At 58.0% G+C, this 22,727-nt stretch overlaps 3 protein-coding genes across 7 annotated transcripts; 1 reads left to right on the forward strand and 2 right to left on the reverse strand.

The window, feature by feature from the left end:
* The first annotated feature begins 63 nt into the window (after positions 1 to 63).
* Positions 64 to 13,941, forward strand: NCAPH2 (non-SMC condensin II complex subunit H2). 2 transcript variants are annotated; one of them, XM_047743424.1, is made up of 20 exons: positions 64 to 295; positions 6,243 to 6,344; positions 8,966 to 9,021; positions 9,131 to 9,215; positions 9,293 to 9,361; positions 9,489 to 9,568; positions 9,661 to 9,794; positions 10,056 to 10,136; positions 10,590 to 10,720; positions 11,606 to 11,668; positions 11,959 to 12,025; positions 12,215 to 12,322; positions 12,421 to 12,474; positions 12,633 to 12,703; positions 12,781 to 12,871; positions 12,962 to 13,033; positions 13,128 to 13,183; positions 13,263 to 13,364; positions 13,458 to 13,607; positions 13,673 to 13,941. In XM_047743424.1, the coding sequence occupies exons 1-20, from the start codon at positions 188 to 190 to the stop codon at positions 13,811 to 13,813; spliced, it is 1,821 nt and encodes a 606-aa protein (XP_047599380.1). In that variant the 5' UTR covers positions 64 to 187; the 3' UTR covers positions 13,814 to 13,941. The 2 variants fall into 2 exon arrangements, with proteins under 2 accessions (XP_047599380.1, XP_047599381.1); XM_047743425.1 differs by having other exon boundaries at positions 12,965 to 13,033.
* Positions 13,942 to 14,075: 134 nt separating this feature from the next.
* On the reverse strand, positions 14,076 to 15,979 carry LOC125107921 (protein SCO2 homolog, mitochondrial). Its single transcript, XM_047743435.1, has 2 exons — positions 15,547 to 15,979; positions 14,076 to 14,917 (listed from the first exon to the last, which is right to left on the reverse strand). Exon 2 carries the CDS (start codon positions 14,902 to 14,904, stop codon positions 14,104 to 14,106), a length of 801 nt encoding a protein of 266 aa, XP_047599391.1. The 5' UTR covers positions 14,905 to 14,917; positions 15,547 to 15,979; the 3' UTR covers positions 14,076 to 14,103.
* Positions 15,980 to 19,607: 3,628 nt separating this feature from the next.
* Positions 19,608 to 21,764, reverse strand: ODF3B (outer dense fiber of sperm tails 3B). Of its 4 annotated transcripts, XM_047743430.1 has the most exons (7): positions 21,667 to 21,764; positions 21,153 to 21,299; positions 20,773 to 20,976; positions 20,403 to 20,507; positions 20,132 to 20,253; positions 19,856 to 19,996; positions 19,608 to 19,735 (listed from the first exon to the last, which is right to left on the reverse strand). In XM_047743430.1, exons 1-7 carry the CDS (start codon positions 21,746 to 21,748, stop codon positions 19,655 to 19,657), a joined length of 882 nt encoding a protein of 293 aa, XP_047599386.1. In that variant the 5' UTR covers positions 21,749 to 21,764; the 3' UTR covers positions 19,608 to 19,654. The 4 variants fall into 4 exon arrangements, with proteins under 4 accessions (XP_047599386.1, XP_047599384.1, XP_047599385.1 ...); XM_047743428.1 differs by having other exon boundaries at positions 19,856 to 20,253; XM_047743429.1 differs by having other exon boundaries at positions 19,655 to 19,996.
* Positions 21,765 to 22,727: the final 963 nt, after the last annotated feature.

Genomic DNA, 22,727 nt, shown 5'->3' on the forward strand with positions numbered 1-22,727 from the left:
CCCGCGCCCGGGGCGTCCTCCCCGGCTGGGGCCGCGTGCGTCATAGATGTGCGCGCGGCGGCGCGTGCGACGTTTTTTCCCTGGGCGGGAACAGCAAAATGGCGCCAGAGCTAGTGGCGGGCTGAGGACGCTGGCTCCCCTGGAAGACGCTCCTGCGGTCCCCGGGCCGCCCCGGCCCCTCCCGGACATGGAGGACGTGGAGGCGCGCTTCGCCCACCTGCTGCAGCCCATCCGCGACCTCACTAAGAACTGGGAGGTGGACGTGGCGGCCCAGCTGGGCGAGTATCTGGAGGAGGTGAGCTCGTCCCCGGGGGAGTGGCGCGGGCGGGCGGGCGGGGCCGCGAGGGGGGGCGGTGGGCCGGGGGCTGCGGGCCGGCCGCGCCCCGCCTCCACGTCTGTTGTGCCCGTGCTCTGGCCGCGCTCGCGCTCGGGCTGGTGGCTTTCCTTTTTCGCAGCTCCGCCCCGGCGTCTGGAAATTAGTCCGGAGTTGTAGTCCCAGGTCGCTGCCTGTGCGCGAGCCGAGAAATGGGGTTAGTGGGTGGCGACCAGTCCTCTTCTCTGGGTGGAGCAGAACTTCGCGCGTGTTCGCGTGTTTGAGAGACTGGATCGCGGGTGAAGAGGGGTTTTCCACCGTGGGTTTTCCAGCCGGCTTCAAGCTACCGTCAGCACGTGGTCTGTCTTCGTACCGCGCGGCCGTGTGCAGGCCTCGGAACGAGCTGCGGGCTCCATTTGAGCACATCGCTTTCCCTCCGCAGCCCATCTGGACCACGCTCATCCTTATCAGCGGTGACGTCTGTCCTGCCAAATCCAAGGGGCGCTAGAAATGTGACCTTGCTCAGCGAGCAGCTTTTGTCGGGCTCCACCCTCTCTTTTTGGAACAGGTTTACCTGCTCTGATTTTTTTCCCAAGTCATTTGCTTACTTTTTTCCCGCTGTCCACTCTCTGTATGTTGAGCTCCTCTGGGCAAGCCTTGGGCCAGCAGCTTCTGACATATCTCCCCTAAACAATCATCTCACTTACTTCCATGATTTTAAGTTTTAGGTGTGTGAGGATAACTCTCAGTTCATATTTCCATCCCAGATCTTTTCTTTGAATTTATTTTCTGTCCAATTGCTCTTGACATTCTACTTCGATGTTCCATGCAAGCATCTCAGATTTAATACATTAACTTAGAGCTCTTGGGGCGCCTGCTTGGCTCAATCCATTAAGCTTCTGCCTTTGGCTCAGGTCAGGATTTCAGGGTCCTGGGATGAGCCCTGCATCAGGCTCCCTGCTCAGTGGGGAGTCTGCTCCCTCTCCCTCTGCATCAGGCTCCCTGCTCAGTGGGGAGTCTGCTCCCTCTCCCTTTGCAGCCCCCCCACCCCCCACTCATGCCCTTTCTCAAATAAATAAAATGTTAGGCTGGGGCGCCTGGGTGGCTCAGTGGGTTAAGCCGCTGCCTTCGGCTCAGGTCATGATCCCAGGTCCTGGGTTCGAGCCCCACATCGGGCTTTCTGCTCAGCAGGGAGCCTGCTTCCTCCTCTCTCTCTGCCTGCCTCTCTGCCTACTTGTGATTTCTCTCTGTCAAATAAGTAGATAAAATCTTAAAAAAAAAAAATGTTAGGGGAAGAAAAAAAAGTGGATATCCTGCGTAATTCCCAGTCTTCTAGTCTGGGTAAATAGCACTGCTGACCAACGGAGGGTGAGCGCTAAGAGCTGCTCTGCTGAAACCCTGTGCTTCACACCCGTTCACCCATGGATTCTGTCTGTTATACCCCCAGAATTTCACTTGAATTCATCTGTTCTTTACCTCAGATTCATGTAAAACCTTCCTTCCCAGGCGCCTTACAGCTGTTTTGGCCCATCCAGTTGATGTTCTGTCCAGGAGGAAGTGTGACTCTCAGCTGCTGTGGTGTCCTGTCACCCCTCGGGGGCTTTCTGCTGCACTCAACAGAGAGTACAAACCACCTTTTTTGAGTCTGGCCTTGCTGACTGTTTTCGCCTCATCTTGGGCTTCTCTCCACCTGTTCTTTCGGGCCAATCAACCTACAACTCTGGAACTCATTCTTTTTTTAAATAAGGAAATTTACTTAATATTATTGTTATTGCTGTTGTTAGAACTCGTTCTTTTTTTTTTTTTTTTTTTAAAGACTTTATTTATTTATTTGACAGAGAGAGATCACAAGTAGACGGAGAGGCAGGCAGAGAGAGAGAGAGAGGGAAGCAGGCTTCCTGCTGAGCAGAGAGCCCGATGTGGGACTCGATCCCAGGACCCCGAGATCATGACCTGAGCCGAAGGCAGCGGCTCAACCCACTGAGCCACCCAGGCGCCCCTCTTTTTTTTTTTTAAATAAGGAAACTTACTTAATATTATTGTTGTTGTTGGAACTCGTTCTTTTTTTTTAATAAGGAAATTTACTTAATATTATTGTTATTGTTGGAACTCCTTTTTTTTTTAAATAAGGAAATTTACTTAATATTATTGTTATTGTTGTTGTTGTTGTTATTGTTATTATTTTTAAGGAATCTCTATACCCAGCCTGGGGCTTGAATTCACAACCCTGAGATCAAGAGTCGCATGCTCTAAGGCGCCCCGGAGCTCGTTCTTGACCCAGGGTCTTTATAATTTCTGCCCGCACTGGGGAATACTCTTTCTTCTTCTTCTTTTTTTTAGATGTACTTTTTTTTTTTTTTAAAGATTCTATTTATTTATTTAATAGAGAGAGGGAACACAAGCAGGGGGAACGGGAGAGGGAGAAGCAGGCTTCCCATTGAGCAGGGAGCCTGATGCGGGGCTCGATCCCAGAACCCTGGCATCATGACCTGAGCCGAAGGCAGACGCTTAACCACTGAGGCACCCAGGTGCCCCTGGAATATTCTTTCTTTAGTTCTTTTTGCAACTAATCCCTTCATCCTTTACGTCTCAGTATTCTTTACGTCAGTACGTCAGGACATCGTCCTGTGTCTCAGTTATTCCTTAACTTGTTCACTTGTTTGTGGTCTTTCCACTCTAGAATGTCAGTTCTGCTAGGGCAGGAACCGTGTGTGCATTCTGTTCCCTTTGCATAATAGAATGCCTGGCACATGGTATACACACAGTGTTTGTTGAATGAATCCTTGATTTGTTGATCTGCCTCCTCTGCTTGGACACATAGGCTGCTAAAAAAAATTCGGAGAATTGTGCTGGGTGGGGCTGTTTTGGGTTCAGGTATCCACAGTGATCAGGCTGCTTGGTGATGCCTGGTAAATCTGCTTCCCAGCTGGGTCAGCTCCTTCCTTCCTTCTAAAGATTTATAAAATTTTTTATTTTTTAATTTTTAAGTTTAAAAATTTTTTTTCAGAGAGAGAACACGTAGGGAGGAGGGGCAGAGGGGGAGAGAGAAAATCTCAAGCAGACTCCATACTCAGTGTGGAGCCCGATGAGTGGTTCAGTCTTACAACCCTGAGTTCATGACCTGAGCTGAAGCCAAGAATCAGACTCTCAACGCTCAGTCTGACACTGAGCCACCCTGGCCACCGAAAGATTTTGTTTTTTAATCATTTTTAAGTAATCTCTATACCCAGAGTGGGGCCTGAAGTTACAACCCTGAGATGGAGAGTTGCACGCTCTACTGACTGAGCCAGCCAGCCACGCCCCGCTTCGTGCTTCTTATGTTTGCTCTTCCAGACCTTCTCCGCCCTCTGAAGTCCTGATTTCCCTGCTTCTACTTTTGTCTTTACCCTTCTTTTCATTTTGCATGCAACTACCAGAAAGTTCTTTTCTAAAAAAATTTTAACAACTCGTATTATGTTGCTCTTCTTTTCCATCTGTTTATTTGTTGATTGTTGCTGAGCGTCTGTCGCAGCCAAGAATCATGTTAAACTCTGAGAAAATAGTGGCAAGGAAACAGTAGTCCCTGCTTCCCCTTCTGGGAGGATGGATCCTAAGGAAGTAAGCACGCAGAGTTGGAACAGGTATTAGTTCTACAGAGAGGTTAACAGGGGCTCGAAGTCCTAGCTAGTGGGTGGCAGAGTGGAGGCCCCTCCTCACTGTGTCTTTGTGTAAAAACAGACTGATGAGAGATTCAGAAGGAACGTTGAGGGCTCCAAGAGGAGTTTGGGTGAAAGGAGTTGGCTAGTCATAGAGAGCTGAAGAATGTCCCAAGGTTCTGAGGTGAGAGAGTGCTTGGCTCCAAGGGTGACCATGGAGACAGACAGTGTGACTGCTCTGTAGTGAGTAGGGGAGGGGGGGGCAGCTGGAGAGGAAGCTGGTTAGCGTGCGAGGCTCTCTGTAGACTTCGGGTTTTTTCCCTAAGAGGGGCAGAAAGCCATTAGGGTTCTGAGTGGAGTGATGGAATCTGCCTTGTGTCTTCAGACATGCACCTGCTTGCGAAGAGGAGGGTGGAGGGGAGTGAAGGGCGAAAAGAATCCAGTCAGTGCCGGGGTCCAGGCAAGAGGTGGGGCTGACTGGTGGTCAGCGTGGAGAGGAGCAGACAGGTTAGGCTGGAGCATGGAAGTGTCAGGGAATGTGGCATGGGCTGAACGGGGGAAGTGAGAGAAGACCGGGAGGAGCTAAGATTTGCAGATCCGTGGATGGTGGTTGCGGGGATATCTAGGGTTCAGTGTGGACCTCTCCAGTATGAATTTTGGTTAAGACATCCAAATGGTGGGGTGCTGGAGTGGCTCAGTGGTTTAGGCCTCTGCCTTCAGCTCAGGTCATGATCTCAGGGTCCTGGGATCGAGCCCCACATCAGGCTCTCTGCTCAGCAGGGAGCCTGCTTCCTCCTCTCTCTCTGCCTGCCTCTCTGCCTGCTTCTGATCTCTGTCTGTCAAATGAATAAACAAAATCTTTAAAAAAAAAAAAAAGACATCCAAATGGTGTTTGAAGAAGGTAGTTGGACATACAGTTTTAGGCTTAGACGGGAGGTGCAACCTGGAGCATGCATTTAGGAGTTGTTCAAATGCGGGTGGAGTGTGAGGTTCTACAAGTGGGTGAGCCTAGCCTGAGAAGAAAAGGGCCACTTCTGCAGTTCAGGGCCTGGGTGACTCAGCTGCCCTCTCCTTCATATCCTGTCCTTTCAGGGAAATCCGTTCACTTTTCCAGAATGCTCTGCACTCTCAGACTGGCATGTTCCTCCAGTGACCTGAAAAACTTGCTCTGTCCTTCAAGAATTAGTAGAAGTGGCCTCATGGTAGTGTCCTCCCAGAGTCCCCCTTCTTTGGGCCCCCATAGTGCCTAATGTCTGACCTTGCTCTCCAACACACCCTGCGTTTTGGACATGGGTGCCTAATACTCATTTTCCTTACTGGTTGGATCCCAGGGCTGCTGACTGCCTTTGTGGGAGCAGTTGCTCTTCCTAGAAGGCCAGTGCCTTCATCTGCCTGGGGAGTGTCTTCCAGGCTCAGCTCCAACGGCAGCACTTCTCAGTTCATCAAACCTTTATTGGACACTAGCTTCTGGCCCTGAGGTGGAGGCTGAAATTGGCCCTAACAGGGCAGGGAGAAGCCCCAGGCATGAGAGCTACACTGCGGGAGTATTCGCACTGGCACAGCTGGGAGCGGTACTCCATGCAGATGGAAAGCAAAGGCGAAGAGCCTGGAAAAACGTATTGGGGCTTCAGAGTGCTGTTTGCTGAGAGGCGTGCAGGAGAGGGGCCCTGTTGTGGAGAGCCCCTAGGTTGCGTATGGAGATAAAAAACTTGCGGACATTTAGCTGTCTTGGGGTGGCTCTAAGCATGGTCCTGTGGCAAAGGAGAATGTGCTGCTGTAGATGGGTTTGGGAATTGTTGGCATATGGTCTGTGGACCATGGACATTTAAGAGGTGGTAGGAGCTGGGGCTCAGGGGAGTCTTGCTGGGGGGTCGGGTTGCAGAAGAAGGAAGAGGATTCACTTGGAATTGTTTCCTTAATTTCTGCTCAGAGGATTTAGACCCCAGTGATTTGTGTCTGTCCTCCCCTCTGGGTGAGGGGTCTTCCTGCCTGATTCTGTCCGAGTCAGCCTTGACTTGCGTGGGTTTAGTGTGGTGTGCCGCCAGGCCTCCAGAAGGGAACCGCTGTGCAGCTCTAGCTGTGGCTGATAGACTCCAGGGGCCTCCTTTTCCAAAACGCTGCCCCTCCCCTCCAAAAATTAAAAAAAAAAGACAACCAGAGAGCCCTAAGCAGAGCTAGTGCTCTGAGGGGCTCCTTGTGGTGACCAGGCCCTGCAGGCTGGGTGCTGGGTGGGCTCTGTGGGGAGCAGTATACACAGATTTTGGCTTCCCAATGCCTGGTATTGTGTCTTGCAGCTGGACCAAATCTGCATCTCTTTTGACGAAGGGAAAACCACAATGAACTTCATTGAGGCAGCGCTGTTGATCCAGGGGTCTGCCTGTGTCTACAGTAAGAAGGTGGGCACCGCCTGGCTGCCGGTCTCATGGGACTGAGGTTCACTCTCCTGCTGGGGCAGGTGGCAGGCTCATCCCTGTCTGTTCCCTGCCTCGCCAGCGCCTGCTGTCTCCCCTGTTTCTCACTGCCTTATAACACAGCTTAGGCTTATCATCAGAACGGTTGTAATTGAGGAACAAGCTTGGATTTATACTTGCAGGGCCTGCTGCTAAGGCTGACCCTCTGGCGGTGGACGCAAGAGCCCCATGCAACAAAGAGTCAGCCAGTCTAGAATGTCAGGCCCAAAGCCCAGAAACTGTGTTGTAGAATGAGAGGAAAAGCAGAATGAAGGGAACACCTTGAGAAAAACCAGTATTTAGGACGTGTCCACCAGAAGGAAGTCAGAGCAAGGCAAATTTAAAAAATGTCTGGGAGTCAGAGATGTAGAGAATTTTAAAGGGGAAGAAAAAAAAAACCAAAATTGTTGAATGTAGTGAATTGACCCACACAGGAAAGGGTTTCATGTGTGTAGTGGGTCTGTAATTGGAAGGTCACCAGGGGTTTTAGTGAGAGGAGGGTGAGACTGTGGGGTGGGGAGAGGTGAGAAGGCACCACATGACCCCTTGTAGGAGAGGTTACAGGGAGGGGGACCAGGATGGGCAGTCAGCAAAGCAGCGGTCCTCCACCCAGCCGTAATGCACCTCGTACCCAGCTGACCCTGCCTGGCCTGGTGACACAGCACCGGGCAGTGGGTAGCTATCAGGATTTCTTAAAATGTCCTTAGTGACAGCCAGGATCGAACACCACAGAGTGAAGGGTGAGAGGGCGGGGGGGGGGGGGCAGGGGCAGATGACATATGATCCTGGTAGAAATCGTTCAGGAGTGGGTCAGGGCCGTGGGTTGTTAGGCTCCATCTCAGGAGTCTGGAGGGAGAAGTCAGTATTGATGTAGAGAAGTTGGACACAGGCATTTGGAGAGTTCCTGCCTAAGGCCCCAATTTTCATAACAGAATAAAAGTCAGTTACTGAGAATCAGCTCCTGGGTAGGAAATTTGGAGAGTGAAATTTGGTGAAAGCAGAATAGTCCTGAGGGGAACGCAGACAAGACTGACTGAGAACACCGGCCGGCCGTCCGGTGGGGTTTGGCACCTCCTGCTGTTCGCATGCGTTTGTCCAGCTGTGCTTAGCCGACCTTGGTGGAGGAGCAAGGAGAAGTGGGAGACAGCCCTGATCCAGAATTGGCAGTGTAGTGGGTGCGAGAAAGAGAAAAGGTGCACAGGAGGTAAGCGTTTGGACATGTATAACGGGGTCCCAACTAGGGAAGGGCGAGCGATCTACATTTGGGCTTAACTTGCATAGGACCCAGTGGATTTACCTCTGGGCAGCAGAAGTTCTTAAAACAGTTTAATATCTCGTTGGTTTTGGTCCTAGATAATCCCATTACATTAGATTCCTACGTCCTGCATTTGTCCTAAAAAGGAGTGTCTGCAGCCAGCTTTGCACAAGATGGGAGGTGACAGATGCGTGGGTGTGTGGTGAGCAAGTGCAGGGACGTGTTATCAGTGAACTCTGGAAGGTGTGGGGGGTCAGTAGCGTCCAGTAGGACTTTCCGAAACGATGGAGCCGTTCTGTGATCTGGGCCGTCAGAGATGGTGAGTACTAGTGACGTGGCACCAAGCGCTTGAAATGTCGTCAGTGTGACGGAGGAATTTTGAGTTTCATTAACTTCATTAACTTAAGTTTAAATTGGTACAGCCACATGTAGCTAGTGGGTGCAGATTAGGTCACACAGCCCGAGACTCACACATCCCTGGCTGCACATCCTGGACCTACCCCTGATCCCGGAGACTTTCTCTCTCCCAGTTTGTTGTCCTTTGAAATGGGAACAGCTCTGATACCTGCTTCAGACAGGCCAGATGGGATGAAGCATGAACATAGATATATGTGGCAAACACTTAAAAAATTTCACGTTTATTAATCCTAATAAACGGGGCCCATGTGTTGGGGGGCTGCCATCCGTTGTGCTCAGCACTGTCTCCAGTGCCTGGTGCCAGGCCCCATACATAAAAGATGCGCAGTGAACAGCTGTTGGTGGGAAAACAGGAAAAAAAAAAAAAAAAGGCAGGATCAAGAAGAGAGAGTGGTGTGTGCCCTTGGGCGCTGTTACTGCAGAAGGAATGACCCAGAGGTGGCCCACGTGCACACCCTGCTGGCCGGCATCTCAGAAATGCTGAACCTCCCCATCGTGGTGGGGTCCCACAGGTTGTGGCTGGGGCTCCCGGAGTTGGGGCACCCGTGGCCCATGCCTGCGGGAGGGAAAGGAGCCAGCTCTGGGTGCTGGGCGGGGTCAGCCCGGAGATGGGCTAGTGGGCTGCACGCAGGCCAGTGTGTGGGGCGTGAAGGCAGGCAGGGCTGCTTGGAGTGTGGCGACAGAGGTCGAGGAGAGGACCACAACTGATGACACACACTGGTTGGACTGGGGAAGTCTTTCTGGCAGCCACACTGGCAGGACTTGTGCTGGAAGCTTTGGCTTTTCTGTGTACGGCTTGTCTGTGTGTGTACACAGCAAGGCCTCTGGGGAGGGCCCTGGAACATCCGGGCTGGGCTTTTCTCTCCGCTCCTCACTGGCTGCTTCTGGCCCCCAGGTGGAGTACCTCTACTCGCTGGTCTACCAGGCTCTCGACTTCATCTCTGGCAGGAAGTGAGTACTGGTGTGAGCCCAGAGGTGGAGGCCTGTGTGTCTGCCCCGCATATCGCTCAGAGGAGGCCCGTGCAGCCTCCCAGATGTCCGTGCATTGGTTCTCTCGCAGGCGGGCCAAGCAGCTCTCCTCGGTGCGGGAAAATGGGGCCAGCGGGGACACCAGCTCCATGGCTCCCCAGGAGGTGGAGGACCAGGTAAGAGTTCTTGGGTGCCTGGCCACTGCCCCCTGCACACTTGCCCAGCGCTGCTCCTAAGCTCTGTCTCCCCCCAGTTCCTGTCGCTGGATGACCTCCCTGACTCACGTGCTAATGTGGATCTGAGGACTGACCTGCCCCTCCGTGTGAGTGCCCCTCCTTCTGTAGGGGCTGCACTGAGCTGTAGGGGCTGTGGGAAGGCGTCCTCCTACGTGGGTTCCCCACCTGGAGCCCCTGGGACCTGTGGCTCACCCACTCTTGGCCTCCATGCAGGAGGTCCTCATTGTCCCTCTCCTGCCCATGGCCCTTGTGGCCCCTCATGAGATGGAGAAGAACGTCAGCCCCCTGTACAGGTACGGGCCTGAGCCTGGCAGAGGGGAGTCAGATAAGGGGAGAGGGCCCAGTGGAAAGGGTCTCTGCAGTGGCTATGTTTCTGCCTGCACAGCTGTCAGGGGGAGGTCCTAGCCAGCCGGAAGGATTTTAGGATGAACACATGCACCCCCCACCCCAGGGGAGCCTTCATGTTGGAGCCAGTCGGCATCTCCCCAGTGGAGACACCGCTGCTGAGGAACCAGAAGGGTGAGGGCTTGGATGTGGGGGTGAGGGGAAGGAAGGGTCCCCTGTGCCTGCCAGCTCTGGTCCCACCTCCCTCCCCAGGCACCTGCACTGAAGATGGTTCTGTTGGTGCAGTTCCCCTTTGTCCTGGCTTTGGTCGTAGCTGGCTCAGCCCTGGGGTGCCCGAGTCCTGTGCCCGGTCTCTGCTCTTCCTGCCCAGCCCTTGGGAGGGACCTCCTGGGGGAGGGTGAGGGCTGACCCTGTCCCATCTTCCATCTTTCCCAGAGGCTGAGAGGGCTGAAGAGCAGCCAATGGAAGTTGCTGCGTGTGGTCCTGTCCCTGTGCTCGGCATCTCCCGGGAGTCCAGTGAGGAGAGAGGACGTGTGGACTGGCAGTGGGGGTGGAGGTGGGGGGGCATGGGGCTCTGCACGGGGCTCTGCTCAGCTACCCTGGGGTGAGGTGTGGGGAGCAAGGAAGCCTGGCTTCTTTGTGCCCAGGCCTCGGCCTCCCTCCCCCCCTTGGCCCATTGTGTGGTCTTGGTCTCATGACTGCCCTCTGACCATTCTTGAGCCTGTGAGGTTTGGATCTACCCCTCCTCTCTGGGCAAGCACAGATGGCAGCATTTCAGGAGGAAAGTTGCTAAAAGTAAAAGGAGCCAAACAGAACAGAGGGGCATGACGAGAAGAGTGGGAAGTGTCCGGCTACTTTCTCTGGGTCTGATGAATGAGGCTCGGTGAGGGAAGGGCCTCGCAGGTTCTCCTGGGTGTTGGCCAGGGGCGGCCTTCCACCTCCTGTCTGGTGTCTTCCTCCCCTGCTCAGGTGCCTCTCCAGAAGACCCAATGCCTGGAGGTGGTGGTGAGGATGAGGGCGCAGAGGAGGCAGCAGAGCTCCCTGAGGCCACAGCCCCCGAGGCCCCTCAGGAGCCCCAGGAACCCAGGAGCCCGCAGCAGGTAGGACCCTGACTGAAGCCTGCAAAGCTCGAGCCATCAGCCGGGCAAGCTTGCCCACACTTAGATGGGATAGGCAGCGCTGTGGGCTTTGCCTGCAGGCCCGTAGCACTCTGTTCCCTCTGTCTGGTCCTTGCACGCTGGGGCTGTGGGTGCACCCTCCAGACAGCCTTCGACCTGGCTTTGCGCCCAGCCCTTTAGGACAGCGCTGATCGCGTTGTCCCTCTTCCTGAGCAGAACAGCTGCGGCTCCTCTGGAAGGAGCTGGGCTTCAGGGTCCAAGCCCCGTGGTGTCCGTAGCTCCCACCGAGGACGGCAGCTTGTTTCCAAAGCTGACTCCTCGAGGTCAGGCTTGTAGGAAGAAATGGGCTCCAGGGCGGCTTCTTCCCACCGTCCAGGGTCAGCTTTGTGCTTCAGCCTAGAGCTGGGAAACTCTGATGCACAGAGGAGAAAATGTTACTTGTTCGTTTTGATTGGTGGATGTATCATGCTTATCTTCTTTTTTCTTTTCTTTTAGATTTTATTTATTTATTTGACAGACAGAGATCACAAGTAGGCAGAGCATTGGGCAGAGAGGGAGAAGCAGAGAGCCCGATGCGGGGCTCGATCCCAGGACCCTGGCATCATGTCCCGAGCCGAAGGCAGAGGCTTAACCCACTGAGCCCCCCAGGCGCCCTATCTTTTTTTTTTTCTTAAAGAAAAATAAAAGCACCCATGACCACTAGTTTACTAGTTTGTATGTTCTCCTAAAAATTTTCCTAGAGTTTTGTTTGCCCTCAGAGGGCCCCTACAGGGTTCTTGACGTCTGGCCCCGGAGCGCAGCTGCTGGGTTGCCTGAGCCTTGGGTGGAGGAGGGGGAGAGACGGATCCGTGGGCTGTTTCTTTGCAGAGCGCTGCCCAGCCTGGTCGGTGTGTGCTGCGGGAGCGACGGCAGCCAGCGTCCCTGATGAAGGTGAGGGGTAGTGGGGCTCAGACCCCCCACCAGGGAGGTGGTGCTGAGGCTCCCCTGCCCTCATCCCTGCTGGCTCTCTTGTGAGGAATCTTCCTTCCTCCAGAAATTGAAGTCACCTCTTCTGCCGCTCTGGGGCACCTCCCTCCCTGGCATGTCACCCTTGGGTTCTGGATTGAATGTGGCTAGCCCTTCTCTGGCTGTCACTGCACTCAGTGTCTGGGCTTTTGAGGGGGGTGGGCATCCCCAGTGTCCCCTGCCCCCCGCAGTGTCTGCTTGTGCCCTGTGCTCAGGAGACTCCAGACCCCTGGCAGAGCCTGGACCCCTTTGACTCCCTGGACTCTAAGCCTTTCAAGAAAGGTAATTGGGTAGAGGGACACCTCCCTTGGGCATCTGTGGACGGGCTCTCTGGAGCACCCGTGGTTGGTGAGGGTGGGCTCTGTACCCGTTAGGAGCCTGGTGGGGACTGTGGTCCCTGGTGCCGTTGCTCCTGGAGCGTGTGGGTGCTGTAGCCTGCCCCAGGGACCCAAGCTGTGCTCGTGCCCCTAGGTAGGCCTTTCTCCGTGCCCCCCTGCGTGGAGGAGGTTCCAGGACAGAAGCGCAAGAGGAAGGGCACCCCCAAGCTGCAGGACTTCCACCAGTGGTACCTGGCTGCCTGTGAGTGGGGGTGGGGGCGGGGCTGGGCCAGGGTGGGAGGGTCCAGGTATAGCCTGCAGGGACTTGGCTTGGTTCCCGCTGACCAAATTCTCTTGAAGATGCTGACCACGCCGACAGCAGGAGGCCCCGGCGAAAGGGCCCGTCCTTTGCAGGTGAGGTCAGGGTTGTGAGCGCGCCCTTCTGAGGAACAGTGGTTTTGTGCGGTGTTTTGCCTGCCTCCCCTTGGCCTGGGGGCTGCCCAAGGTTCTAGGTGGACTGGGAGTGCCTGGGCAGGATATGGGAGCCCCTCTCACGAGGTCTTTGTGTGCAGACATGGAGGTCCTGTACTGGAAGCATGTGAAGGAGCAGTTGGAGACTCTCCGGAAGCTGCAGAGGAGGGAGGTCAGTGCTGGCCTGTCTGGACCCCACGTAGCCCCTGGTGGGGACAGCCGTGCCCCTCATAGGTGCTCTCTGCATAGATGACTGAGCGGTGGCTGCCGAGGCCTGAGGAAGGGCTGTGGCCTGTGGAGGACCAGCTGGAGGAGTCCCTGGAGGATCTGGGGACAGCAGGTGGGAGCCTGCTGGGATGGGCCAGGGTGGGGGGGTTCAGCATCCACTGCCAGCAAGCCTGCCTCCTGCTGGGGCTTCTCTTTCTACCAGCAGATGACTTTCTTGAGCCTGAGGAGTATGCAGAGCCTCAGGAGGCAAAGCCTGGGGAAGCTGCTGACCTGGGTAGGTCTGAGAGGGGCCTGCTGGCCAGGGGACCATGAGAGGGAGGAAGGGTATGGCCCATGGCCACATCAGCTCATAGTTGCCTCTTTTCCAGAGCCAGAGGCCATGCCAGCATCCCTGAGCTATGAGGAGCTGGTCCGAAGGAATGTGGTAAGTCTGAGTGAGAGCTGGCGGATTAATGGGTGAGGGGCCCCTGCACAGAAGGAGGCAGCTCCCTGGTCCCCCCTAGGAGCTCTTCATCGCCACCTCTCAGAAGTTCGTCCAGGAGACGGAGCTGAGCCAGCGCATCAGGGACTGGGAGGATACTATCCAGCCCCTGCTCCAAGAGCAGGTGAGGGGCTGGGCCAAGTTCTGGCTGAGAAGTAGGGACTCCCCTGCTGCCTGCCTTGGTTTTGCCCCAGGATCGTGCCCCTTCTCCTTGCAGGAACAGCACGTGCCCTTTGACATCCATACTTACGGGGACCAGGTAGTGTCCAGGTTCAGCCAGCTCAACCAGTGGTGTCCCTTTGCGGAGCTAGTAGCTGGCCAGCCTGCCTTCGAGGTGTGTCGCTCAATGCTGGCGTCCCTGCAGCTGGTGAGTGGCCTGGGGAGCCTGGGAGGGAAGTGGTCCCCGACACCGCTGACGCCTCATCCCTACAGGCCAACGACCACACTGTGGAGATCACCCAGCAGCCGGGGCTGGAGGCAGCCGTGGACACCATGTCCCTGAGACTCCTCACACACCAGCGGGCCCACAAGCGCTTCCAGACCTACGCTGCCCCCTCCATGGCCCAGCCCTGAGTGTGGAGCATTGAGCCTGAGGGGTGGGCTCTGGAGGTTCATCTCTCCTGGGTGCTGGGCATGCGATCTGCTCACTCTACCCTTGTTTCCTGGCTGGCCCAGCTGAATAAAATGGTGTTGCCATCCCACCTAACCCTTAAAGGAACTTAAAACTCCTGCTCTGTGCAGGGAAAGGGCTGCCTGTGCCCTAACCCCTTGGCAAGTGACCAGGTCCTGAGCCCTTTCTGCCTTGGCCTCCTGGGACAGATGACAGGCACACAGCTTCGTCACACCCTCTTTAATGATCTGGCTTAGTGCAGGACGCTGCGGAAGGCCGCCATGTGGCGCCGGACACTGTCCGCGATCTGCTGTGCGGATTTGGCCCGGCCATAGTAATCTGTGAAGAGGCCATCGGGGCTGAGCAGGTAGATGGCGATGGAGTGATCCACGATGTAATCCTGGTCCTCGTCCTTAGGGCCAGCGCTGTAGTACACGCGGTAGCTGCGGGTCACCTGGGCTACCTGCTCAGCGGAACCAGTCAGGCCCAGCAGCCGCGGGTGGAAGTCCTGCACGTAGCAGGCCATGGCTGCAGCGGTGTCCCGTTCAGGGTCCACGGTGATGAAGACAGGCTGCACGGGGGGCAGGCCAGGCTCGGCCTCCAGCTGCTCAACCACGTGCACCAGCTTCTCCAGCTCGTCTGGGCAGATGTCGGGGCAGTGAGTGAACCCAAAGTACAGCAGTACCCACTGACCCCGGAAGTCGGCCTTGCAGCGAGTCTGTCCCCGGTGGTCCAGCAGGCTGAAGTCGCCCTGGCCCACAGCTGCCTGGCGCAGGGCCTCTGTCCGCTGTTGCTGTCGCCGCTGCTCCTTCTCAACCCTCGCAGCCAGCCAGGCCCCACCCAACCCAGCCCCAAACAAAGCAGTGATCAGCAGCCTGGTCCGAAACCTAGGGCCCTGGCGATGGCTCTGCCTGCTCTGCTCTCCAGGCACCTGCCCTGACAGGCGCTGGTATCCCACGTGTAGGGCCTTGTCTCCCCGGGACCAGAGAAGGGCTCGGGGCTTGAGCGGAGAGAGCCTGTGCCAAGCCTTGGGTGCCCAAACCAGCAGCAGCATGGGCCTGATGATCCTGGAAGAGAGCACAGGGGTCAGGAGCCTGTAGTGGCCTCAGCCCTAAGTCAACCCCCATGGCTCTGGGGAGACTTGCCACCCTCTGACGGACCAAGCCCACAGTCAAGTGCACTGCCCCTGCTCCTTAGTGCTCCACAGAGCACAGAAGTGCATCAGGTAAAGTACAGCCCCTGCTTAGGTGTCCCCCAGTTCTGCGCCCGCGGCTCCGTGTGGCCTGGGAGGCACTCCTGCACCTCGCCATCTCAGGTGACTGAAAGCGTTCCAAGTGCATGCCTTGCCTGAGTTCCTGAGCATGCGCGCCTGTTTGCAATAAATCCCCATTTCTTGAAAGGAGGCGGGTGAGTCTGGTTTCAGCCTCCAAGGACGGACTCCTCCAGACCTCCTGCGGCCTGCCCAGCCCGCGCTCAGCAGCGACCCTGCGCGCCCACACCAGTCCGCCCACAGGGCGCCCCTTCCACGTGCAGCTTTCCTGGTGCTCTCACCCGGGGCTGGGTAGCGAGGTCTCGACTTGGCACAAGCCTACCCTCTTCGCATCTGGGATCCGACACCAAATTCGGTGTCCTCCGTGCCTTTCTCGCAGGAACCCCGGAAAGTCTGCTAGGTGGACATCCTAGGACTCCCCCTCACCTGTTCAGCTGCTGAAAAGACCCTCCGGAGGATTCCTGTGCGTCTGGTCTCGGCCACGGCCGGTGGCTTGCGCTGGGGGCTGGACGACCTTCCGCACGTCCCACGGGCTCTGCCCGTCAGCTTCCTCCTCTACGTACGCACTCTAAGCTCTGCCCGGGATGTTTCCGCCAAGCGAAGGCAGCCTCTGGATACTTCCTGGGCCCCTCTTCCACAGCGCCCTCCGGGACGCACAGCTGTCTGTCGAGCGGTAAGGTCAGAAAGCGGACACCGGCAGGGGCCACGCACCGGGCACAACCCAGGCTCTCTGGGACCCGGCGTCTGTATCGCGAGTCAGGGGACAGTCCCGCCCTCTGCGAGGTTTTCGCCGCCGCGGGCTCTACCGCGAAGCACGGTCGGGGGTCCCCAGGCTCCTGCGTTACCGGCACGCTCGCGACCAGCGCGCATGCGTCAAGGGCCTGGCGCAGGCGCAGGCGGGCGCGAGATGCCCCTCTACCCACCCAACCCCGCCGCCCCGCGCGCGTGCGCAAAAGGTGGCGGGTGCCGCCCGAGGCCGAGTGCAGGACGAGGCGGGGCTTCCTCCCCGGCCCCGCCCCTCCCAGCTACCTGCAGCTGAGGCCGCCCTTCTCTCGGAAGCCTCGGGGCTACGCCCTTCCCGCCCCTCCCCTACCGTCCGCGCGCCGGGCACGGACCGGGTTTCGCCCTCTCCCGCCTTACTGCTGTGTGTCGGTCGGCGCAGGGCGCGCGGTCCGAGGGCACGACGTCCCCTGCAGGCCACCGGGCGCCAGGAGGGGCGGGGATCGGCGCCTACCACCGCGGGAGCGGATCCCCAGCGCGGCTGCCCCCGGACAAGCTCCGTGGAGCCCGCCTCAGGCGCCGCGGCGGGGGACCAGGGAGGCCCTGGGGGAGGGCGGGAGGGCCTCTGGCCGGCGGGGGGTGGCGGGGGCGGCGAGAATCCGGGACTCAGCAAGGAGAGTGGCCAGGGCCAGGGGTCGGGAAGGAAAGGGCACGGGAACTCAGAGAAGGGAAGGGGCCGGGTTTGGGAGGGACGTAGGTCTCCAGGGGCTGTCCGTCCGCGGGCGCGTGGAACTCCTCTTGCTCCCGGGCGCGAAGGTCCCGGAGTATAGGTCTCGGGCCAGGCTCAGGTCCAGGCTCTGCGCCCGAGCTTCCACTTGAAGCGGTCCTGGGGCTGAGCGGTCGTCCCGGCCCCGAAACGCAATGGGACCTAACTGTCGGAGTTATTATGAAGGAGAGTTTGAGCTCCCATCACGACACCCACCCAGACAGGCCACACAGTGCCCAGGAGGCGCAGATGCTCACCAGTGCTCTTGCCAGCTCCTGGGCGTGGCTAGGGAATACTTGCCCCTCCAAACTTCAGGTCCACCACCAGAGCGGATGGGGTCTCCACCATTTTTGTTTTTATTTTTTAAAGTTGTCTCCATTTGTCAGGGAGAGAGAGAGGAAACAGAGCAGGGCGAGTGGGAGAGGGAGATGCAGGCGCCGTCCCCACCCCCCAGCAGGGAGTCGGACGTGGGGCTTGATCTCAGGACCCAGGGACCTGAGCCACCCAGGCTCCCTTCTCCACCATCTTCTGATGGAGGATGTAGGCTGTGGGGGAAGGCAGAGGGGGCTGGAGGTGGTAGGGAGCCTGGAGCTTCCTGGGAGATGTGGGGAATGCTGACTTGGGTCAGTTATGAAGGATTAAGAACCCTAAACATTGAGGACCAAGTTCCCTATGGAGGGGAGTATCAGTCAGGTCACTTTCTTAATTTGGTGGTCAGGCATCTTGTTTTGTTTTTTAAAATAATCTCTACATTCAACGTGGGGCTTGAAATCACCACCCGGATATCAAGAGTTGCATACTCTGTCAACTGAGCCAACCAGGGGCCCCGGTGGTCCAGCTTCTTGTGATGACGGGACACTGACCCTGGGGTTGGTTCAAATCACCTGTTTCAGGGGAGGTCCCATGGTCCCCTGTTGGGGATCTGGACTTTGTGCGGTCAGAGGTCAGGCGTCTTTAATACGTAGGAGGTAGATCCAGAGCCCGGGGGCAGGCTACCTGTATTGACTAGCGGGCTGTTAACGGTGGCTGACACCTCTGGCTTCATACAGGAGTCCATCCACAGGAACCAGCCTCCTGTTGGGACCCACAGGACAGCAGCCCACTCCCTCCAGCAGCCCTTATATCGGGCCAAATTCCCCTGCATCAAGAATCCCAGTGACCTTCAGTGACCCCTGCACTGATGCTGTCATCAGCAACCATGAAGAGTGTCCAAGACCATGACCAGAGACTTATGAACAACTCTGATAAGTCCTCATTAATGACTGGTTTGACCCATCAGGGATATTGACCAATATCCTATGGCCCATTAATGATTGATCAGAGACCCAACAGTGATTTTGAAGTCCCTATTAATGACTCCAATTGGAGTTTCTCTGGAAACCAAAGTTCAGTGACCATCAATGATCCATAAATAACTTTGATCAATATCCAACACTGATGAAAGATCTATCAGTGATCCTTCAGAGATTCTGGCCCGTATTACTATCAATAACCTAGATCAGTGAGCAGTCAGCCTATCTGTACCTGCTCTGTGCTCTGGATGGCAGTGAATGCAGAAGTGACTCCAGTTTATCCAAGTTGTGCCCCCCTCCTAACTCCAGACCACATTTGTTGGTCATTGGTACCTGCTAGGTAGGGGTGTTGAAGACACCTGCACAGCTACTCCCCTACTTTCCCTGGTTAGGACTTCAGCTGTGGTGGATGTGCAGCTGGTGGAGGGGGAATGGAAAAGAAATTGTCCCGATTTGGTGTGGGGAGTGATGAGGAGGACTATCCTGAGAGCTCAAGTCTGGGGAACCAAGGTAGAGGAGTACCCAGCTCTTGCCTTGGGAATCCGGACTGGGGTACCCAAGGAGCTGGATAACTTGGTCCTGTTATGGGGGCTGATGGGAAGGGGGAACCTAAGTTCTGTTCTGGGGTTGAGAAGCCTGGGGCGGGGGTCTGCCTTTGGGGACTCTGTCTAGGCCAGGCTTGAAGTTAGAAACTGCCTGTGGGTTGCTGACCTCTTTGAGGTCAGACGTTCTGATCTGGAGAGGAGGCATCTTCTAACCTTGCAGCCCACAGGCAGCTAGGGCGGGTAAGAAGACCGGGCCGACCTTGTCACCCACTCGCCCTGTGGAATAGTTCTATGTGAGCTGCTGCCCAGACTTGGCCAGGGCCTGGGTCAGCACCACTGTCTTCTCCAGACCCATGCCTTGCAGTGGCACGGCCATTAGCATCGCCCCGAGGCATAGGATACTGTGGTGCGGTGAGTTATCCTGGGGTCACTGACAGTGGTGGGGCCCAAGGGGCAGGCGGTCTCTGGGGCTGTTCTTGGGGTCAGAGGCGTCCAGAATTTCCCGCGCACCAATTTGTGCGCCCTGTGCGCTCCCGTCCACAGCGCGCACCAAGCCCCAGATGGACCCCTATCAGGCGGATCAGCTCCGGTAGTGGCTCGGGGTCTGGCGGGGGGCCTGGAGGGCCCCGACTCCCTGTGGCCCCATCGCTCTGGGCCTGCGGGGTGCGAGACAGCCGGCACCTGCCACCATCCCGCGTCCGTGTCTCCGCGGCAGGTGCACTTTTGCCGACGGGATCCGGTTTCTCCCTTTCGTGTCCAAGCCCCTGTCCCGTGTCTGTGTTGCCCAAGCGCCTGTCTCCGTGTCTGGCTCCCACTTCTCGGCCTCCCAACTTGACCCCGGCCTGAACCTGTCCCGGACAGTGGCGGTCGCCCGCCCTGCTTTAGATTCGCCCCGCCTGGCTCCGGGTCACAGGAAGATGGCGGGTGGGCGGTGCCGCCTAGACAGGCGGGACTCTGGGCCAATGGCTGCGGCGGGGGCGGGACGCTCCCGGCTGTCGTCTGCCCCGGCCAATCACGAAGGCCCGCGGCCGCGAGACTTCCGGGACTTCCCAGGCCGGCGGGCGCGCGGCGGTCTGGGGCCCCGTGGGCACGAGAGTCCCGACGCGCACGCTCCCCGCCCCGCGCGCCCGCCGCGAACACAGAGAGGCGGACTCGCTGCTGGTTCGGGAAGCTTTAAGCAAACGTCTGTCGGGCCGCGCCCTCCCGGCCGGTCAGTCGTCCGCCTTGGTCGGGACCCGAGCCAGGTAGTCCGAGTGCCGGATCCCGAAGCTCCAGCCGCGGGGTTTCCGGGGCTGCGGGACCAGGAGACGTCGCTGACCCCGCGGTCCAGCCGTCCAGCCGCCGCGCGGGGACCCCCGGGACCCTGACCTTCCTTCCCCGCCTCTGACCCTGGACCCGGGCTTCCAGACCACCTGGTCCACGTTGTAGGCTGCGGGCCCGGGATTCAGGGTGTTATCTTGCGGGAGCGAAGTCCGCGCCAGCATGGAGAACTGGGGGGCCCGAGACTTGTAGATCCCAGTGTTCACCGCGTGGTAGGCGCAGGGGCCCGGGGTCTGTGGGAGGGCGGCAGGGGCGTTGGGTCCGGCCTCCACTCCCCGCTGGCCACTGGCCCTCACCTCCTGCTTCGTGCCCCCTGTGGCCCGCCCTGCCGACCCCTCGTTACGGCCCGCCTGGCAGCCCCGCCCCACCTTGCTGAGGTCCTCGAAGAAACTGCCCACTGCGCTGCGGCCGTAGAGGGAGTAAGTTGGGGCCGAGACTTTACCGATGACGCGCGGACCCAAGAGCGAGGGCACAGTGTAGGTCCCAGGGCCTGGGGAGGAGCCAGCGAGGGGTGGGTCTAGGGGTCAGTCTTCGCGGACAGGCCGGGGTCTCTGTCCTCCTCCCCCGCGCAGCCGGCAGAGCGGTTGCCGGTCGGGGATGGGAAGGTCCGCGGGGCTGGGATGGGCCTTTCGGTCTCACCTGGTGTCTGCTGCTTCGCGTGGGTGCCCCAGTTTCGGGGAGCGATGGTGTGCCGAGGCGCACTGGGGTACGTCGCGTTCCCGGCTCGCTCGGGGAAGTACCTGCCTGCGGGGCGGACCGGGGGTGTGGGCCGGAACCAGGTTGGGGGCGTGGGGGTCCCGGGTTGGGGGCCCGAGGTTAGGTGACTCCGAGCCACTATTTGTCAAAGCCTGGTGGGGCTTGGAGTTCTTCCGAGATGCGGGTACGGGGGTACCGAGTTTGGAGTAGTAGGGTACGCGAGGGCGGCTCGGGGCTCAGGTGGGGCATTCCCGGGTGGGCCTTTCTGGAGGCGGCGCGGCGTTGGGGAGACCGGGGTCCCAGGGGTCCTGACCCGGTCCGGGAGTGAGGAGGGGCGCTGCGTGGCGGGGGCGGCCGTAGATGGAGTAGGCGGGGGTGCCGTCGCGGCCGCGCACGGTTATGTGTGCAGGAACCAGGTGGCCGGGCCCCGGGCCGCAGGAAGTCTGCTGCGAGGGCAGGCGCGCGCCGAAGGAGAAGGCCGGGGCGCGGGGCCGCGACGGGTCGTGTAGGACGTAGCCTGCGGAAGCGACCCAGCATCACTGTGGGGCCCCCGCCGCTCCTCGCTCTGGGCACAGCCCGCCGTCCCTCGAGAACACACCCCCTTCCTCGCCGCCCTGCAGCCCAGGCACCGCACCCGCCTCCCGGCACAGACCTCTCTGGCCCCGTCTGTCTACACCCGCCCGACGCCGGTACCGGTGTTCGGTGGCAGCATGTATTTGGGCCCCGGGCCTCTGTAGAGCGCTGCGATGGGGCCGCGGGGCCGGTGGGGCCGCCAAGAGCCGACCCAGACGTCCGAGCCCATAGCGCGCAGGGGTGGGGTGCGCTCACGGCCTGCGGTACCTGTGGGCAGAAGGTGGCGGCCCCGGCCCCTCCACCCCACCGCTCCCGCAGAGCGCGCTTCTCCGCTCCGGCTTCTCGAGATCCGGGGGCGGGGCCCATCCTGTATCCCAGGAACCGGGGAAACACACCCGAGCTTTCCTGGCCCTGCTGGGGGCGGGCGGGGGAGGCCTAGCTCTCACCCCGGCCCCCAGAACGAGTCCAGTAGGGTTGTGTGAGTGCGCAAAGTTTGGTCTCAAACCGGGAAAGGAATTCCCTGGGGTTTTGGGGGGCCGGGATGTTTTAGGGGCATGGGGTGAAGGACACCAAGGTGAGGGGGCGGGGTCGGAACCCCGGTGCCCGGAGGGGGCCCCAAAGTTGATGCACTAACCTGTTTTTGTGGCTCCCGGCCGGGAAGGCAAGGTGGGGTGCCTGGATTCCCGCCCCTGCCCAACCCAACTCCCAGACCCCATTGTGTCCAGATCTCGCCTCCTGGCAACGGGGACTGTCCTGCCCTTACCCCAACCTGGCTCCGCCCACCCCCCCCCCCCCCCCCCACCCCGTACCTGCTGTGGACCGGGCTGCTCAGAGTCCTTAGCACTCGCTGGAGCCCTGCAGGCGGGGCCTTGGACCGGAGTGCTGGTGCCACCCTTTCCCAGGTTTCAGTACACCCATTCCAGAAACGGACGGATCTGCAGGGGGGAAAATGTGTATATACATATATATTTTTTCATGTATATGAATTGTGAAATGCAATGAAGTATATGAATATTTTTCATATATGTGAGAAAAAATATATTTGAGAATTAAGAAAAAAAGGAGTACAAACAGCAAGTTCAAGTGAATTGTTCCGTGTAGAGAGAAAACTTTGCATTTAAGCCCACGGAATATTTGCAAAAATAATCTGGGCCATAAAACAAAACTGAAGATAAACATACAAATTGCATGAAGAGACGTAGGACACATATTTGATCAAACTCCAAAGTAATTCTTCTAAAAAAATATTTTATTTATATGTTTATTTATTTGAGGTGGGGGGAACTTTCGAGCTCTCAGATCTGTGAGCAGGGGGAGGGGCAGAGGGCGAGGGAGGGACAGAATCGCAGTCTGGCTCTGCCCGGAGCCTGGGGATGGAGGGGGGGCTCCACCCCCCCACCCCAGGATCATGGCCTGATCCAAACCAAGAGTCCCATGCTGAACCACTGAGCCTCCCCGGTGCCCGTAAAGTCCAAAATAAATCTAAGGAAACAGTAAAATATTTTTTAAAGGATAAAAACATAAATACCAAGATGTTAACAAGTTCTCTTAAAAAACAACTGGATCGGGACGCCTGGGTGGCTCAGCTGGTTAAGCAGCTGCCTTCGGCTCAGGTCGTGATCCCAGCCTCCTGGGATCGAGTCCCACATCGGGCTCCTTGCTCAGCAGGGAGCCTGCTTCTCCCTCTGCCTCTGC

This window comes from Lutra lutra, chromosome 8 (genome assembly GCF_902655055.1).
Source record: "Lutra lutra chromosome 8, mLutLut1.2, whole genome shotgun sequence".
In the NCBI taxonomy this organism is placed as follows: Eukaryota; Metazoa; Chordata; class Mammalia; order Carnivora; family Mustelidae; genus Lutra; species Lutra lutra.

What these genes read in the sequence shown, in the direction of transcription:
- NCAPH2 (XM_047743424.1), top strand. Translation starts at nt 188, where the DNA reads ATGGAGGACGTGGAGGCGCGCTTCGCCCACCTGCTGCAGCCCATCCGC. An exon ending in CCAGTGGTACCTGGCTGCCT is followed by an intron (nt 12,323 to 12,420) that starts GTGAGTGGGGGT and finishes ATTCTCTTGAAG; the next exon opens with ATGCTGACCACGCCGACAGC. An exon ending in AGCTGGTCCGAAGGAATGTG is followed by an intron (nt 13,184 to 13,262) that starts GTAAGTCTGAGT and finishes GGTCCCCCCTAG; the next exon opens with GAGCTCTTCATCGCCACCTC.
- LOC125107921 (XM_047743435.1), bottom strand. Translation starts at nt 14,904, where the DNA reads ATGCTGCTGCTGGTTTGGGCACCCAAGGCTTGGCACAGGCTCTCTCCG.
- ODF3B (XM_047743427.1), bottom strand. Translation starts at nt 21,748, where the DNA reads ATGGGGTCTGGGAGTTGGGTTGGGCAGGGGCGGGAATCCAGGCACCCC. An exon ending in GCCGGGAGCCACAAAAACAG is followed by an intron (nt 21,300 to 21,666) that starts GTTAGTGCATCA and finishes TTCTGCCCACAG; the next exon opens with GTACCGCAGGCCGTGAGCGC. An exon ending in CATGCTGCCACCGAACACCG is followed by an intron (nt 20,977 to 21,152) that starts GTACCGGCGTCG and finishes TCGCTTCCGCAG; the next exon opens with GCTACGTCCTACACGACCCG.